At 39.2% G+C, this 19,534-nt stretch overlaps 1 protein-coding gene across 2 annotated transcripts; it reads right to left on the bottom strand.

Annotated features, from left to right (window-relative positions):
- Positions 1–1,085: 1,085 nt before the first annotated feature.
- LOC140225509 (uncharacterized) lies at positions 1,086–18,602 on the bottom strand (the record flags this gene model as incomplete). Of its 2 annotated transcripts, XM_072304657.1 has the most annotated exon segments (4): positions 1,086–1,241; positions 2,481–2,630; positions 9,932–10,075; positions 18,321–18,602. In XM_072304657.1, coding segments are annotated over 4 exon segments (717 nt in total), but the record flags the coding sequence as incomplete, so codon positions are not given.
- Between the last annotated feature and the right edge of the window lie 932 nt (positions 18,603–19,534).

The following is a 19,534-nucleotide window of genomic DNA, read 5'->3' as shown; positions in this document are numbered from 1 at the left end:
GTAGATATTCGATTCTGTTGAAATATCTGACCCAAAACTCGTAGAAATAAATTTGAATTGATGCCACCCCCAAAACCTTGTTCCAACGGTCTCTTTAGCCCTGGATGGACGATCGAATTCCGAACATATTCCGATCAAAGTAGACATGCTGATGACTGATGGTCACCATCTACCATCAAATTTTGACGGGCCGCACTTATTTGTTCAAAGTAAGATCAGAACGGAGTGCCACCGTTCATCATTTCCTGCCACAGGAAACATTTCTGCCAAGTTTTCATTTTAAAATGAAGCAAATTAATGAGTTTAAGACTGATGACTCCCGACACTTTGATGCTACTTTTATCGGAATTGGTTCGGGAATTTGATCGTGTATCCAGGGCTTTAGATGTCCAACAAGTTTATGATATCTCAGCGAAATATTATATTGCGACTATTAACGGTACGACGGTAAAAGGAACCTTTAGTAGCGATTTTTGTCGAGTTAGGTTGGAAAGTGGGATTTTGAGATATTGACGGAAAACTCTCTAGCACCCTAAAGGTTGAATTAAGGGTTGATATTTTTGGGCTGACAGAAGGAGGAGAGTCGCGTTTTCATCCGGCAATATTGTGCCCTGAAAACGAGACGAATTATATAATTTCAAATCTCTCTATCTCGCGGTTGATTTTTTTTTTTTGGTTCGCCTGTTATTGCGTTGTTTTCTGGCACAAAGCGAAAATTCACATCGTGATGAGCTGTGCTTTCTCGTTTACATTTTTTTCTTTAATCGTAGGAAAATGTTTCTCTCGGCAAAAATATGACACGATGAAACTACAAACCATCTTTGCAGTGTTCGGAAAGAAACAAGAAATATCAGCTCGATCTCGCCGAATTTTGACGGAAAGTTTGTTGGTTCACACAAGTGATGCCAATTCGTTGGGAAGTTTAAAAATATTTCCCTCATGGCTTAAAGCAAATGTCTAGAAATTTTCAGCAATTCCCTATGTAAAAAGGTAAATTGTCCAATTAAAGACAACAGCTAGGTAATATCACACGGTTCCCAAGTGGTTCGTGTAGCATCAGGTAGGACTGAGGAAATAAAATTCACCTGCTTCCTGCTGAGCAACTCATTTCCACAGCTAGGATCATATACTTCTGGGATGCCTCCGTTATAAGGTACTGCAATCTTCACATCACAAGTTTTTTCATTTGCTCTAGAATCTGCCACTTTCAATTTCAAATGATAGACTGCGCCTGCGATGACCTGAAATCGAGACAAATTTGAAAAATTGAGTATCCCAAGAGGCAGTGATCGCGAAAAATAGCGATTTTATTGGTTGGTTATCGCGATTATATCGGTGGCAATAAATCGAGATATTATCGCATTAAAAATTGCGATGTACGGCAATTAAATCGCTACACATCGCAATTTATGGTTCGGTAAAATCGTGATCAATTTTTTTCCTATAAAACCGAGATTAAATCGCTATTAATTGCAATTTTTATTTCGAAAATATCGCGATACATTATTGGACGATAAAAGCGCGATAAGATCGAGGATAATTGCTCAGATGTTGATGATCCTGGCGATTTTTTCTGGCTTAGGTTGGTGCTAGTATAATATTAATATGCGTTTCAAGCCGACCGCACTTTGTTTGGCGCAATGCGTAAAGCACTCCTACAGTCTTGTAGGCGCTGATATGTGTTCCAAGCCGACCGTGCCGACCGTGCTATGTTTGGCGCGATGTGTGAAGTATTCACAGGGTCTTGTAGGCGCTAATATGGAACGCAACGTGTTTGGTGCTATTATTCAAACGGGCGCAATTCTCATCTCGCTTGGTTGTTTGTGCCGATGCACGAATGCCAAAGCCCCATCACAAGGTGAAAAATAAAAAATATAAGAAAAAATTGAGCTTGTTCCTAAGATGGAGTTTTTGCGCACACTGAAAGAGTTACTGTCATTTAAAACGTGCTACATAAAATTCAGCTAATTTTCTTTTCTTGATTAAAATATGTATCGATAGTCTTAAATATGGATAATTAAAAGTGCATTGCCTCTCTGGGCGATGCTCAAGTAGTTGTAGTCGATAACCTCCATGACGAGGCGTGAATGATCAATTATTATCGATAATTCCTCATTTGAAGCTATGGTAAGTAATGAATCTATTATTAAGGTGCTCGTTGTGAACACCCTACCTACTGATCCTTTTCCATAGGTTTAAATGACAGATCAATCGATCAATCAGTGGCGTGGCGTGCTTTGCGATGTATCGATTGTTATGCCATTTAAATCTATGGTAAAGGATCGATAAACAAGGTGTTCGCAGCGAACGCCTTAATAATCGATTCTTTACCATAGGTTTAAATGGCATAACAATCGATACATCGCAATTCACGCCACGCTACTGCGATCAATCGATGTATCGCGCAAATCTCGCCACGCCACTGTCGTTTGAATATATTTTAATGGTGATATAAAGGAAATCTGCTTTAGTGGAGTCACCTGAGTGTGAGCCTCTAATATTTCAACCAACGACAGGTCCTCTTTCGGGTCAGAGAGACTTTCTAACGTTGGCAGGGCCAGTTTCGCATACTTCTTCACTTTGACGTCATTCACATCCTGAGAATGCAAACCACCAGGCATGAACTTCTTCTGAAATCAGAGAAACGGTTTTAACTTAACCGGATGATATGGAGATGAGATACAGGGAAGTGAACATCAGTGGCGTGGTGTGCTTTGCGATCTATCGATATTTCCCCATTTGAGGCTGTGGTAAATAATCGATTATTAAGGTGTCCGCTGCGAACACCCTGTATATCGATACTTTTCCATAGGTTTAAATGGCCGATCAATCGATGTATCGCAAAGCACGCCACGCCACTGGTGAACATCTTGGATTATTATGGCCCGTGATCACAAAGATCGTACCAGAGTTGCTTTGTTGATCGAAGAAACTACATAATGTTTACAATGATGCATTTACGAGGGTCGTCCAGAAAATAAGTTTACCCGTTCAATATCTACTAAACTAAGATAGACAGAGAATATTTGTAAGAAGTGTTAAGAAGCTATTACTCTCGGCTCTCTGAAGCGCTATAGATTTTTACATTTGGCTTGAAAGAACTCAAGAAAAAAGGGCTTTTCTGCTTCCACCTCCTCTCGACCGCACGGGTCCAAAATTTTACGGATACCTAGGAGCTTCATTCGCAAGTGAGCCGCTTTGTCTATAGCTTATGGCAAAAAAGTGGCTTAGAGGTGGTTGTAATACATGTAAAACATAGGTAACGACATTTTCCAACAAGGAAATAGCAGGATTGACCGTGTTTACTTTGATTATTGGTGGGTTTGGACTGCAGTACATGGAGATGTTAAGCTGCATGTAACGTGGAGTTAGTTTCGGTGCTATTATTTTAGCTCTATTATTCGTTCTCTTGGCAAGAAAGGTGACCCTTGCTGCTCAAATGCAGGTCCATTTATGTAAAAGAGTTGTAAAAGCTGCATATTTTTCCAAATCATGCATCTTTGAAAACATCTCTTCGAGAATGGGCAGGATAATTTAGATTTGTATGAAAGAGTCAGTTAGGTAGTGAGCGTTAACGTAATTTTGTAAACTTTTTCTCGTACGCAACTGATTTTGAAGTAAGCACGGCTAATCCTGCTATTCCATTGTTGGAAAATGTCCTTACTTATGTTTTACATGTATTTCAACCACCTCTAAGCGGCTCAAAGCCACTTTTTTGTTATAAGCGATTGACACAGCGGCTCACTTGCGAATGAAGCTCCATAAAATTTTGGACCCGTGCGGAGAGGAGGTGGGTTCAGGAAAACCGACTTTCCTAGAGTTCTTTCAAGCCTTTAAAAATATATAGCGCGGTAGAGAGCCGAGAGTAATAGATTGTTGACTCTTTTTACGACTATTCTCTATCTACCTTAGTTTAGAAGATATTAGATATTGAACAGATAAACTTATACTTTCTGGACGGCGACCCTCGCATTTTCTTCATTTCGCGGGCTCACACTCAATGAACATACGAAATGAAAAATTAATTTGTCTCGAACGGCTTGTTATATACATACAATTTTAAAATATCCTTGTTATCAATAAAAAATATAGCTTAAAGGTTTTAAACACTTTGAAAAAGACAAACAATGTGTTGCTTTCCTTGTTTTCCATTAATCGGAAAATAATCATTTAACCGACCCCCCCCCCCCCCCTATTAATTTAGGGTTTTCCTTGATTCAGAAAGGGCCTACCAATTTGTCTATCATTTTAGACTTCTTACAGTTCTTGCTGAACTTGATTGATTTCATTTCTTAAGAAGTATGAAATGAGTATGTTCATAAGTTTATGAGTAAGTACCTAATGTAATTTGTCATAGTTCTTAATCGATAATTAAGTCAAGATACGGCTCTTCAGTTGATACATCATTTTTTTTAGCTGTAGCGACGAACCCAACAAAGCATAGGCAGTGTTAAAATGACCCTAATGTACAACTATTCGTGTTCGAGCGATGTCCGTATTGCATACTCGGAAAAAAGAAGGCTTTTGGATTTTGCCGTTTAACAACGAAACACTGGCGCGGCATGAAGCACCAGCTACAAATGCGTAGGTATTACAGAACCACTGTGATTTTGTCCTAGAGGTGTTATGAACACTTTCGAGAGAAAGTATCTAAATTTTGGTCAAAAAATGAAACGTCTGATCAGTAAAATTCTGGGTTTGGCAGTCTGCCACCATTCAATTCGCAGGCAGTCGCGCACTTTTTTTGGTAGGTAAAAAAAAAAAGTTCGTAGTTACTCAAGTCGTCTGTACCGACTAAATTTTTGGGGAGGGAGAGAAGAAGCAAATTTTCATCATATCTGCTGTTTCCAAGTATGCAGTGATCTCGACAAGATGCGATTTGATCGGAAAATGTACCGCGATTTTATAGACGTCAATTTATTGAAATATTATGTGATAAAAAATTGCAATAAATTGCGATTTTATCGCACATAAATTTGCAATAATGTGGCGATTTTATCGAACAAAATTGGGATAAATTGACTTAAAATTTCTGTATCATCGAATGCGATTTTATAGAGATAAAAGTGCGACAAGATCGAGAATAATCGCTCAGATGTCGATGATCCTGGCGACTTCATCGCCAAAATGTGTAATGAAATAGCAATTTAATTTCAAACTATCGCGATTTTTCCGTTGAAAAATGCTACCTGGGTTACACAACGAGAAATCTGACTCATTGTCAGAATGGCATGAAACGAAAGGAATTTGTGAAAATTGCATTGAAATATTTCATGTTTGATTAAACCTAATAAAACGCCCCCTCCCCTGTCCTCCCTGGTAAAAATTGGCAGTAGAATCTGTGTTCCAAAATACCATAGACCTACAGCCGGCTGTGAGATTTCCAATAGCTTCTATAGCCGGCACACAATTTCTTACAGCCTTTTATAGCCGATGGCGATTAGGCAACAGCCAGGCGCTAAGTGTATGCTAAACGTTACTAATTACGGATGCTAGGACTTAGTGAGTTTTTGGACTACCGCTCTCTTTTTGGGCCACAGTATCTTGATTTAATTTGCGAGGAAAGCTCTGTGCTTTTGAAGGATGCCTGCCATTCCTAATATGTTGGAGCGCCTTCAATTTCGTATGATACTGTGCAATACCTCTGGTGTAAAATAGTTGCTTCAAGCGCCGCGGCAGGCGAGCAGCCAGCGCTGAACGCGCATTGGCGCCTACAAACCTAGCAAGGATACTTCACGCATTCCGCAATGCGTGAAGTATCCCTGTTAGGTTTGCAGGCGCCAGTGCGTCGCCGCACCGCTTTGTGTTAGGCGCTAATATTTAATCTCGCGGAGTCAGCGTTTTTAACTCATGACTTTGAAATGTTTGCACACTCTGTATGGATTATTCTCATTTTAATTGATGAAAACAAATATGCAGTAAAGGAAAATATAATGTGCGTTTTGTAAATATTATGATGATTCCGTATAAACTTGCGGATTTACAAAGCACAAGAATTTCTACACAATTTCTCATAGCCTTTTATAGCCGATGGCGAAAAAGCAACAGCCAGGCGATAAAGTGAAAAGCCTGGCGATAGGAACTATAGCCCGGCTGTATAATTTTTTATCGCTTCGTATTGCCCGGCCGTATGATTTTCTCCTCATTCTACAGCCAGCTATATGATTTTCTATCGCCCTCTTCATGCGGCTAAGGAAATCCTATGGTATTTTGAAACGCAGCCCCTATCGCCAATTTTCACCAGGGCCGCCCTCTTGAAACTACCTAAGTGAGGCAGTTCGATACAAATTTCAATTGGTCCATATCGATGGCTAAAGTGCATGTACCTCCGTTTGCAATGTTATTGCAGACTTTCGGTCAACTTTTTTTAGGGGGGGGGGGCTGGTTAAGTGGTCAACTTACTTTTTTGAAAACATTTGTTCTTTTTTTCTACTCTATTAGCAGAGTATCCCGTAGATATTTCATACTTGACTTGTTTCTCTTGGAAAAAAATAGTAGGAGCAGAGACTTTGAAACACTGCAATGGCAATACGTGGTTTCGCACTTTGGCCATCGTTACAGTTTTCTCTCATTCCTTAATTTAGCTAAACTTTGGAAAGAAGGCAAGTTAAACACCGAGACATGCCTGGTGCATCATCATGAAGGAAAAAGGAGATGTCGCATGTGTGAGGAATTTGCGATTTGACAGTTGATTCGTACAAAAAAGTTCGCGAAAAACACGATGGTGCCACTGGTTTTTTCTGAAATCAACTCTCAAGCTCAAAAAAGCTCTCAAAGTGAGTCCAAAATGGAGGGGATATCCCACACTATCCTGAGAGTCCACCTCTACATCAAGACAAACTCTCCATGCAAAGATAGGGAGCAAATACATTGACAGGGCTGTCACTTTATTTGGGGACTCCAAAACTAAAAACACGGCAACCCTGCTAATGTACTTGCTCCCTATCTTATTTGCACGGAGAGTTTGTCTCGATGTGGACGTAGACTCTCAGGATAGCGTGGGATATCCCCTCCATTTTAGCCTCAACTTGAGAGCTTTTTTTGAGCGTGGGAGTTGATTTCAGAGAAAACCAGTGGCACCATCGTGTTTCTCGCTAACTTTTACGTAAGAATCAACAGTCAAATCGCAAAGTCCTCACACATGCAACATTTTGCAACATCTCCATGAAAAGAAAAAAAATGAAGAAACGCAGGAACAGGTTGCTATTTGTTTCCAAGAAATATAAATTCATTTCATCACCCATCCCCCTGTTATGACGCATTCCGCGTTTCACTTTCAATTTGCAACGAGGAAGTTACCTTGTACTACTTCTATACCTTAAACGGACTGTGTAGTAAGTAATTGATTTACTCTGGGTAAAAATTACACTGACATCAACACATTTAAAAACTATTGCGAAACGGGCTTTGAACATACGCATACCTTTGCATTAGGTGATTTTCTACACAAAATTTGGCTACACTGGGGCTCGATGTTTTCCTCAAATAAGTCTTTTCCCCTGCAATTGTACCTTAGGCCTTTACATTTTTGTCGATCGCGATAAAGGGGAAACCCGTAATCAATAATTATTATCCGTAAAAGTGTATACAGCGCAATACAGCGACCACCGTTTTTTATCCTAATTAAAGTTGTAATCAAGAGACTTCGGACTCTTTCGGCTACACTGAACAGATCCCAGGAACTTAGTGACGTCCAGTAATCTTCCAATGTTACGTTCAAAAGCGTGATGGATTTTCCCGAATTGGCACCTCAGCTTCTGACGTCACTGGTTGGCGCAGATAAGAGAGTCTAGCCGCGAAGGAGCGGTAATATCAACCAAGAAAACGCAATAATTCGTCGAAATTTAGGCTCATTTTCATGATATAACGACTCATCGCTCATTTCCGCGGATAAGCCACTCCATGGAAAACATTTAATGTTGATTGAAGGGCATGAGGGTGACGGAAAACGATGGTGAAATTCCAAAACCACGTATCTTGCTTACTTGAAGTTGCAGACTTTCTGTCATATACTTCATCTTTTAAATAGAAAAATACCCACTCGACGTCAATTCTGAAAAACTTCTTAGATTTGTCTTTTCTGTGCGATAGTCCAGTCAACGAAGGGAAAATAAGGGCTTTTAGTGGAACAAACTAGAAAAAAGCTGAATTTTTTACCATCGATTATATACTTCAAAAGTAGGTAATGTTTTCCAAAAAGTACGATTTCTTAAAAGTTACGAAAAGTCCAGCGATTTAAAAAGTACTTGAAATAAATGTTGTAGAGGATGCTTTTTTCTAGTTTGTTCCACTAATATCCCTTCGTTGACTGGACTACGAACTGTGAATGCCGGAAAAACTTCAAGGGACGATGTTGATAAGTAATTTTTCAAAAAATAAAACAGGAACGGAGATTTTGAAACACCGCATGCAAACGATACAAGTGGGCTGCCGTGCTTAGGAAAAACGCCGTATGAACCTTCAGGCGTTGCAAAATTTCCTTCGACAAATCACTATTCTTCAGGAACATTTGTGAACATTTTTCTTCCAATTTCTCAGATAAGTTTGTTTGTATTTTGATCTAAAGTGTCTGAAAATTTAAAGGAAAAATATTCATAAGTCTCCTCATAAATAAACATTTTATTGGAGGAAATTTGGCAACTCCCGAATGTTCATACGACGTTTTTTCTTAGTACGGTAGAGCGTGGTTTGGGAGTTTCACCGTCCATAACGATGCATAGTGCTGCCGTGCTAAGGAAGAACGCCGTATGAACATTCGAAAGTTGCCAAATTTCCTTTAATAAAATGTTCATTTTTCGGGAATGTTATGAATATTTTTCCTTGAAATTTTCAGGAACTTTGGGTGGAATTGCGACAAATATAATCTGGGAAACTGGAAGGAAAATATTCCTAACTTTACCAGGAAATTAGTGTTTTGTCGAGGGAAATTTCGCAACGCCTGAAGGTTCATACGGCGTTTTTTCTTGGCATGGCAGAGTGGATCGAGTCAATAGGAGAGGTCGGACAAAATTTGGAAACTTTAAAAGCTTATAACTCCGTTTATACAAAACTTTGAGGTTCTAAAAGTGGTTTCATTGGTTTCCCCGTGATGTTTTCCTCCAAAACCACCCCTTGAACTTTGAAATGTAACATAATAAACGTCAAAATTTGCAGTTTTAGCCAAAAATTTCAAGTCCGACTTCTTTAATTGACTCGATCCACTGTGCAATTAATGGCTTCAGTCGAAAAATTCGTTCTTTAGTTCCAACGTTGCAAATTTTCACTGTTGCTTCATTTTTTGAGAGAAAATTAACTAACAGGTTTTCTTGAAATTATCTGTGAACTGCTTTCACTCACTCGAATTTATTTACAGAAAATATGAGAAGATTTTGATGATTTTTCTTTAAAAAAAAAAAAAAAATAAATAATATCGAGGGCTAACGAACAATACTGCCGTGCATAGGAAAAACGCCGTATGAACCTTCAGGCGTTGCCAAATTTCCTTTGATAAAGTACGAATTTACTGTGGAAGTTGAGAATATTTTTCTTCCAATTTTTCAGACATTGTTGTTCGCGCTTCAATCTAACGCATCTAAAAATTTCAAGGAAAAATATGCATAACTTGCTTCCAAAATTAACATTATATCGGAGGAAATTTGGCAACTCTCGAATGCTCTCGAGTCTGCAGCGTTGCAAACGTGGTTCGCACTTTGGGCACCGATGTGAGACTGGTTGGTTCCCTTCAATTTTGTCGAACTCACGCGTTTAAAGACTCCAAAAAATAGCTCTAATAATTTTTTTTTTTAAATTTTTTTATCATATTTTGCTAAAAGTTTACGAATAAAAATCGGAAAAAATTTCTGGTCGAACTTAAAAACAGCATTAACAGTAATCCACGGACACTTTTATACTTAGTTTAAAGTGTAAAAAGATGAGGGTCAATATGACTTACTGGCGCAGCAGAGACCGACAGTAGGAAACTGACGACACAAAATATTTTCAAGGTTCTGAGATCCATGTCAGAGAAATTTATCAAATGCCCACACGGGTTCTCATTCACGACTAATGGTCTCTGATACACAACCTCGCACTTGCACTGATTTGATAGTAAAATGTATCCACAAACACACTTAATTGATAAAAACTCAACGGATATAATGGATGGAGGGGGGGGGGGGCGAGAGAGTGGGGATATCTCATCAATCTCTTCGGTGTGTTTCTTGAATCGACAACGACGCAATGCTGTCAACTTTCTCATTTGAAAGTGTTTCCACGATGGTGTTATTCTTTGCGGTACCTTCCACCTCTCTCTCCCCTTCTCCTTCGAGGCATCCTTATGCTAGAATGGTTTTTAATAATTTTTACGGAAGAACTAACATAAATAAGCTTTAAAAAACACAACTAAATAAAAGGAACGGAAAACAAGAATAAATTACAAGAAATCCCAGTAAATCATGTGTATGAAAAGCTCAAATTGAACGGAAACACATCCGAGAAAATTACACATTGATCATGAATGAGATAGAAAGTTCCTTATAAATATTAAATTAAAACGAGGAGGTGTGCGCACTGAGTAACTGTCGCACTAGCTCGTAAGATTAGTCATTACATTTATCTCATGCTCCGAATTGTATGCGACGCGAGAATCCCCGTATGGAAAGTTTGCCGTATCGAAAACGCCTTCAATTGTGGCGTGATACCCCACGCATTCCGGAGAGTACGTAGAAATGTATCACTGCGCCTGAGCAATGCGATCGAAGATTAATATTGAAGTAGTCTCCACGCTGGCCTCTACGTGTCGGTTTTCCTTTGCCGCTGTTGCAGTTTTGAACGCATAGTTTAAGCTTGCTTATGCTAGAATTGTTTTTAATAATTTTTACGGAAGAACTAACATAAATAAGCTGTGAAAAACACAACTAAATAAAAGGAACGGAAATCAAGAATAAATTACAAGAAATCCCAGTAAATCATGTGTATGAAAAGCTCAAATTGAACGGAAACACATCTGAGAAAATTACACACTGGTCATGAATGAGATAGAAAGTTCCTTATAAATATTAAATTAAAACGAGGAGGTGTGCGCACTGAGTAACTGTCGCACTAGCTCGAAAGATTAGTCATTACATTTATCTCATGCTCCGAATTGAATGAGACGCGAGAATCCCCGTATGGAAAGTTTGCCGTATCGAAAACGCCTTCAAATGTTGCGTGATACCCCACGCATTCCAGAGAGTACGTAGAAATGTATCACTGCGCCTGAGCAATGCGATCGAAGATTAATATTGAAGTAGCCTCCTCGCTGGCCTCTACGTGTCGGTTTTCCTTTGCCGCTGTTGCAGTTTTGAACGCATAGTTTAAGCGTGCTTCTGCTAGAATTGTTTTTAAAAATTTTTACGGAAGATTAACAATTAATAGGCCGTGAAAAATAGAAGGAAATAAAAGGAATTTAAATCAAGATTAAATTACAAGAAATCCCAGTAAATCATGGAACGGAAGCACATCCGAGAAAATTACACACTGATCACAAATAAGATAGAAAGTTCCTAATAAATAATAAAGTAAAACAAGGAGGTGTGAGCACTGAGTAACTGTCGCACTAGCTCGTAAGATCAGACATTCCAATAATCTCAAGCTCCGAATTGTATGCGACGCGAGAATCCCCGTATGGAAAGTTTGCTGTATCGAAAACGCCTTCAATTGTGGCGTGATACCCCACGCATTCCGGAGAGTACGTAGAAATGTATCACTGCGCCTGAGCAATGCGATCGAAGATTGTGATTGAAGTAGCCTCCACGCGGGCCTCTACGTGTTGGTTTTCCTTTGCCGCTGTTGCAGTTTTGAACGCATAGTTTAAGCGTGCTTATGCTAGAATTGTTTTTAATAATTTTTACGGAAGATCTAACATAAATAAGCTGTGAAAAACACAACTAAATAAAAGGAACGGAAATCAAGAATAAATTACAAGAAATTCCAGTAAATCATGTGTATGAAAGCTCAAATTGAACGGAAACACATCCGAGAAAATTACACACTGATCATGAATAATATAGAAAGTTCCTTATAAATAATAAATTAAAACGAGGTGGTGTGCGCACTGAGTAACTGTCGCACTAGCTCGAAAGATTAGTCATTACATTTATCTCATGCTCCGAATTGAATGAGACGCGAGAATCCCCGCATGGAAAGTTTGCCGTATCGAAAACGCCTTCAATTGTGGCGTGATACCCCACGCATTCCGGAGAGTACGTAGAAATGTATCACTGCGCCTGAGCAATGCGATCGAAGATTAATATTGAAGTAGTCTCCACGCTGGCCTCTACGTGTCGGTTTTCCTTTGCCGCTGTTGCAGTTTTGAACGCATAGTTTAAGCTTGCTTATGCTAGAATTGTTTTTAATAATTTTTACGGAAGAACTAACATAAATAAGCTGTGAAAAACACAACTAAATAAAAGGAACGGAAATCAAGAATAAATTACAAGAAATCCCAGTAAATCATGTGTATGAAAAGCTCAAATTGAACGGAAACACATCTGAGAAAATTACACACTGATCATGAATGAGATAGAAAGTTCCTTATAAATATTAAATTAAAACGAGGAGGTGTGCGCACTGAGTAACTGTCGCACTAGCTCGAAAGATTAGTCATTACATTTATCTCATGCTCCGAATTAAATGAGACGCGAGAATCCCCGTATGGAAAGTTTGCCGTATCGAAAACGCCTTCAAATGTTGCGTGATACCCCACGCATTCCGGAGAGTACGTAGAAATGTATCACTGCGCCTGAGCAATGCGATCGAAGATTAATATTGAAGTAGCCTCCTCGCTGGCCTCTACGTGTCGGTTTTCCTTTGCCGCTGTTGCAGTTTTGAATGCATAGTTTAAGCGTGCTTCTGCTAGAATTGTTTTTAAAAATTTTTACGGAAGATTTAACAATTAATAGGCCGTGAAAAATAGAAGGAAATAAAAGGAATTTAAATCAAGATTAAATTACAAGAATTCCCAGTAAATCATGGAACGGAAACACATCCGAGAAAATTACACACTGATCATAAATAAGATAGAAAGTTCCTAATAAATAATAAAGTAAAACAAGGAGGTGTGCGCACTGAGTAACTGTCGCACTAGCTCGTAAGATCAGACATTCCAATAATCTCAAGCTCCGAATTGTATGCGACGCGAGAATCCCCGTATGGAAAGTTTGCTGTATCGAAAACGCCTTCAATTGTGGCGTGATACCCCACGCATTCCGGAGAGTACGTAGAAATGTATCACTGCGCCTGAGCAATGCGATCGAAGATTTATATTGAGGGAGCCTCCACGCTGGCCTCTACGTGTCGGTTTTCCTTTGCCGCTGTTGCAGTTTTGAACGCATAGTTTAAGCGTGCTTATGCTAGAATTGTTTTTAATAATTTTTACGGAAGATCTAACATAAATAAGCTGTGAAAAACACAACTAAATAAAAGGAACGGAAATCAAGAATAAATTTCAAGAAATTCCAGTAAATCATGTGTATGAAAGCTCAAATTGAACGGAAACACATCCGAGAAAATTACACACTGATCATGAATAATATAGAAAGTTCCTTATAAATAATAAATTAAAACGAGGTGGTGTGCGCACTGAGTAACTGTCGCACTAGCTCGAAAGATTAGTCATTACATTTATCTCATGCTCCGAATTGAATGAGACGCGAGAATCCCCGCATGGAAAGTTTGCCGTATCGAAAACGCCTTCAATTGTGGCGTGATACCCCACGCATTCCGGAGAGTACGTAGAAATGTATCACTGCGCCTGAGCAATGCGATCGAAGATTAATATTGAAGTAGTCTCCACGCTGGCCTCTACGTGTCGGTTTTCCTTTGCCGCTGTTGCAGTTTTGAACGCATAGTTTAAGCTTGCTTATGCTAGAATTGTTTTTAATAATTTTTACGGAAGAACTAACATAAATAAGCTGTAAAAAACACAACTAAATAAAAGGAACGGAAATCAAGATTAAATTACAAGAAATCCCAGTAAATCATGGAACGGAAACACATCCGAGAAAATTACACATTGATCATGAATGAGATAGAAAGTTCCTTATAAATATTAAATTAAAACGAGGAGGTGTGCGCACTGAGTAACTGTCGCACTAGCTCGTAAGATTAGTCATTACATTTATCTCATGCTCCGAATTGTATGCGACGCGAGAATCCCCGTATGGAAAGTTTGCCGTATCGAAAACGCCTTCAATTGTGGCGTGATACCCCACGCATTCCGGAGAGTACGTAGAAATGTATCACTGCGCCTGAGCAATGCGATCGAAGATTAATATTGAAGTAGTCTCCACGCTGGCCTCTACGTGTCGGTTTTCCTTTGCCGCTGTTGCAGTTTTGAACGCATAGTTTAAGCTTGCTTATGCTAGAATTGTTTTTAATAATTTTTACGGAAGAACTAACATAAATAAGCTGTGAAAAACACAACTAAATAAAAGGAACGGAAATCAAGAATAAATTACAAGAAATCCCAGTAAATCATGTGTATGAAAAGCTCAAATTGAACGGAAACACATCTGAGAAAATTACACACTGGTCATGAATGAGATAGAAAGTTCCTTATAAATATTAAATTAAAACGAGGAGGTGTGCGCACTGAGTAACTGTCGCACTAGCTCGAAAGATTAGTCATTACATTTATCTCATGCTCCGAATTGAATGAGACGCGAGAATCCCCGTATGGAAAGTTTGCCGTATCGAAAACGCCTTCAAATGTTGCGTGATACCCCACGCATTCCGGAGAGTACGTAGAAATGTATCACTGCGCCTGAGCAATGCGATCGAAGATTAATATTGAAGTAGCCTCCTCGCTGGCCTCTACGTGTCGGTTTTCCTTTGCCGCTGTTGCAGTTTTGAACGCATAGTTTAAGCGTGCTTCTGCTAGAATTGTTTTTAAAAATTTTTACGGAAGATTTAACAATTAATAGGCCGTGAAAAATAGAAGGAAATAAAAGGAATTTAAATCAAGATTAAATTACAAGAAATCCCAGTAAATCATGGAACGGAAGCACATCCGAGAAAATTACACACTGATCACAAATAAGATAGAAAGTTCCTAATAAATAATAAAGTAAAACAAGGAGGTGTGAGCACTGAGTAACTGTCGCACTAGCTCGTAAGATCAGACATTCCAATAATCTCAAGCTCCGAATTGTATGCGACGCGAGAATCCCCGTATGGAAAGTTTGCTGTATCGAAAACGCCTTCAATTGTGGCGTGATACCCCACGCATTCCGGAGAGTACGTAGAAATGTATCACTGCGCCTGAGCAATGCGATCGAAGATTGTGATTGAAGTAGCCTCCACGCTGGCCTCTACGTGTTGGTTTTCCTTTGCCGCTGTTGCAGTTTTGAACGCATAGTTTAAGCGTGCTTATGCTAGAATTGTTTTTAATAATTTTTACGGAAGATCTAACATAAATAAGCTGTGAAAAACACAACTAAATAAAAGGAACGGAAATCAAGAATAAATTACAAGAAATTCCAGTAAATCATGTGTATGAAAGCTCAAATTGAACGGAAACACATCCGAGAAAATTACACACTGATCATGAATAATATAGAAAGTTCCTTATAAATAATAAATTAAAACGAGGTGGTGTGCGCACTGAGTAACTGTCGCACTAGCTCGAAAGATTAGTCATTACATTTATCTCATGCTCCGAATTGAATGAGACGCGAGAATCCCCGCATGGAAAGTTTGCCGTATCGAAAACGCCTTCAATTGTGGCGTGATACCCCACGCATTCCGGAGAGTACGTAGAAATGTATCACTGCGCCTGAGCAATGCGATCGAAGATTAATATTGAAGTAGTCTCCACGCTGGCCTCTACGTGTCGGTTTTCCTTTGCCGCTGTTGCAGTTTTGAACGCATAGTTTAAGCTTGCTTATGCTAGAATTGTTTTTAATAATTTTTACGGAAGAACTAACATAAATAAGCTGTGAAAAACACAACTAAATAAAAGGAACGGAAATCAAGAATAAATTACAAGAAATCCCAGTAAATCATGTGTATGAAAAGCTCAAATTGAACGGAAACACATCTGAGAAAATTACACACTGATCATGAATGAGATAGAAAGTTCCTTATAAATATTAAATTAAAACGAGGAGGTGTGCGCACTGAGTAACTGTCGCACTAGCTCGAAAGATTAGTCATTACATTTATCTCATGCTCCGAATTGAATGAGACGCGAGAATCCCCGTATGGAAAGTTTGCCGTATCGAAAACGCCTTCAAATGTTGCGTGATACCCCACGCATTCCGGAGAGTACGTAGAAATGTATCACTGCGCCTGAGCAATGCGATCGAAGATTTATATTGAAGTAGCCTCCTCGCTGGCCTCTACGTGTCGGTTTTCCTTTGCCGCTGTTGCAGTTTTGAATGCATAGTTTAAGCGTGCTTCTGCTAGAATTGTTTTTAAAAATTTTTACGGAAGATTTAACAATTAATAGGCCGTGAAAAATAGAAGGAAATAAAAGGAATTTAAATCAAGATTAAATTACAAGAAATCCCAGTAAATCATGGAACGGAAACACATCCGAGAAAATTACACACTGATCATAAATAAGATAGAAAGTTCCTAATAAATAATAAAGTAAAACAAGGAGGTGTGCGCACTGAGTAACTGTCGCACTAGCTCGTAAGATCAGACATTCCAATAATCTCAAGCTCCGAATTGTATGCGACGCGAGAATCCCCGTATGGAAAGTTTGCTGTATCGAAAACGCCTTCAATTGTGGCGTGATACCCCACGCATTCCGGAGAGTACGTAGAAATGTATCACTGCGCCTGAGCAATGCGATCGAAGATTTATATTGAGGGAGCCTCCACGCTGGCCTCTACGTGTCGGTTTTCCTTTGCCGCTGTTGCAGTTTTGAACGCATAGTTTAAGCGTGCTCATGCTAGAATTGTTTTTAATAATTTTTACGGAAGATCTAACATAAATAAGCTGTGAAAAACACAACTAAATAAAAGGAACGGAAATCAAGAATAAATTACAAGAAATTCCAGTAAATCATGTGTATGAAAGCTCAAATTGAACGGAAACACATCCGAGAAAATTACACACTGATCACAAATAAGATAGAAAGTTCCTAATAAGTAATAAAGTAAAACAAGGAGGTGTGCGCACTGAGTAACTGTCGCACTAGCTCGTAAGATCAGTCATTACATTTATCTCATGCTCCGAATTGTATGCGACGCGAGAATCCCCGTATGGAAAGTTTGCCGTGTCGAAAACGCCTTCAATTGTGGCGTGATACCCCACGCATTCCGGAGAGTACGTAGAAATGTATCACTGCGCCTGAGCAATGCGATCGAAGATTGTGATTGAAGTAGCCTCCACGCTGGCCTCTACGTGTTGGTTTTCCTTTGCCGCTGTTGCAGTTTTGAAAACATAGTTTAAGCGTGCTTATAACTTTAGTGGATTAAAGATACAAAAGAATTATAATAAAAAAATAATGTAGAATGGACCACTGGAAAAGGTATGAATTTAAGCATTCTGATACACGTTTTTTAACCAGAATTTCACGTAAAACACGATTCGCGCAACGAAAACTAATGAAATCAACTCCAAAACCAGATATTAACGTTTTTATTTCACATTGGTTACGAGTAGAGTCCCTTTATACTGAGAGCCAAGACAACACCCTTCATGGAGTCACAAACGGGAATAAAGATTACAGAAATTGAATGTTTTTCGTAATCTTTGATCGGTCCATTCTCGAATTCCTTTCTTCGTTCCTTCCCTCATTCCGTTTGTTCCTCGCCGAACCCGTAATTCCCCGGTCCATTCCAGATTATAATCTTTGCAATTGGTGAAACTGCAATCTTTATTCCCGTTTGTGACACTGTGAAGGCCTAAAATACGGGAACCAATCAGAAATGGATTCAAATTGTCTTGACTCTCAGTATAAAGGGACTCTAGTTACGAGGAATTTGAACTGCCCGCTCACAAGAAACTCAAAGCTCTACGGGAGTCAAATCGCGCACTACAACCAAACGAGCAATGTTCATTTCCCACCATGTGTTGTTCAAACTATAAGCAATATGCTATAGCTGAGCCAAAGCGTCAAAATTGAGGTTGCCAGATTTTTAAATTGCAGATACTGTCATGATAACGTTTAGCGCGCGATGCGAATCACGTAGAGCATTGAGTTTTCATGAGCGGGTGGTTTGAATTTACGCATCAAGAATCATTAAATATCTTCGTAAGGAGTTGATTTCGGTGATTTTCGTTGTACGCATCATGTTTTACGTGAAATTTTGGTTAAGGAACATGTATCAGAATGCTGAAATTCGTACCTTGTCAAGTGGTCCATTAAGGGGCTTGGAAGAAAAGTGGGATGAATGCAGTTTTTGCCATTCCGATTCACTGCTAAACACAGAGGAGTGGAATTCGGTTCCGGAGTCTATAATTCGTAACAACAATAATGAACGTGAATCAATGATGGGGATCGATGATTTCTTCAAAAACGCATTCGACTGGGACGTCAGTCCCATCAGGTAGAGTAAAGAGGCAACCGTTGATCTCCCTCTGCGCTTTGACTCGCTGAAGTAGCAAAAGTTCATCTTTCCTTCACAAGAAGATTATCGGTGGCGTAGGAGTCTAAAAACTGCTCAACAATAGTATAGTTCGAGTTCCGAGTCGCTATTAGCCCACTTGTGTTTTTTTCTCACAGTTTTATTGCATACAAATTTCTCTGATGTCTTGGTTTTATACTCTCTTATTGCATAAGTATTTATATCATCATTTCCTTTCCTTTCCCTTTCATTTTTTCCTTTTTTGTAGCATCCCCCTTGTAGCATTCCCCCAGAGTCGGACTGGGCACCTGCCATTGGCAGATACGCCCCCCTGACGCATCGAAGACACGCCCCTCTGCCACATATGAAAATATAGAAAAGTAAAGATAAGATGCTATATGTATAGAAAAATAAAGACGAGAGAAAATATTATGACCGAGAAAAAGTGCTAAAAATTCATAAATGAACGGAAGAGGAGAGAGTAAGAGTAAAGAAAGGTCCTCGCACGCATATATGATAGTGGTGAATGGAGTTCCTGGAACTAGTAACCGAAAATAAGTCCCTAGAGGCGCCTGGGCCTACAAAAATGCTGGAAAATTGGCCACTCTCCGTCGGAAAAATTAGCTTTGAGGCATTGAAAATTTTCCTCGAGTATAGTTTTCGAAAAGAGGATGATGAGCGTCATGAAGTGAGGAAATCAAACTAGCTCTCGAACTTTTGTCAAAAGTCAAAATACCTATACATAAAATTTCTAAGATCAGTAAAAAATGATTTCCTTCGAAATTTTCACCTTTTTGGTAACATAGAGACATTTTATCAACCCCCTCCCTCATCCGCTGTAAGTCACTCTCGGAAGAGGTAGTACAGTAAATTTTTAGACGTGCGCCCTTTAGATCGCTTTGAGAGGCCTCTAACATTTTTTTTTCTTTTCAAAATGATAATTGATTAGGGCACATCCTATTTTCGGCTGTATTGCTCACGTAGCCCTTGAAGCA

The sequence above is a fragment of the Bemisia tabaci genome, chromosome 9, assembly GCF_918797505.1.
Source record: "Bemisia tabaci chromosome 9, PGI_BMITA_v3".
NCBI classification, from domain to species: domain Eukaryota; kingdom Metazoa; phylum Arthropoda; class Insecta; order Hemiptera; family Aleyrodidae; genus Bemisia; species Bemisia tabaci.
Note: the sequence above shows the minus strand (reverse complement) of the source record. Positions and strands in the feature narration are given on the sequence as shown.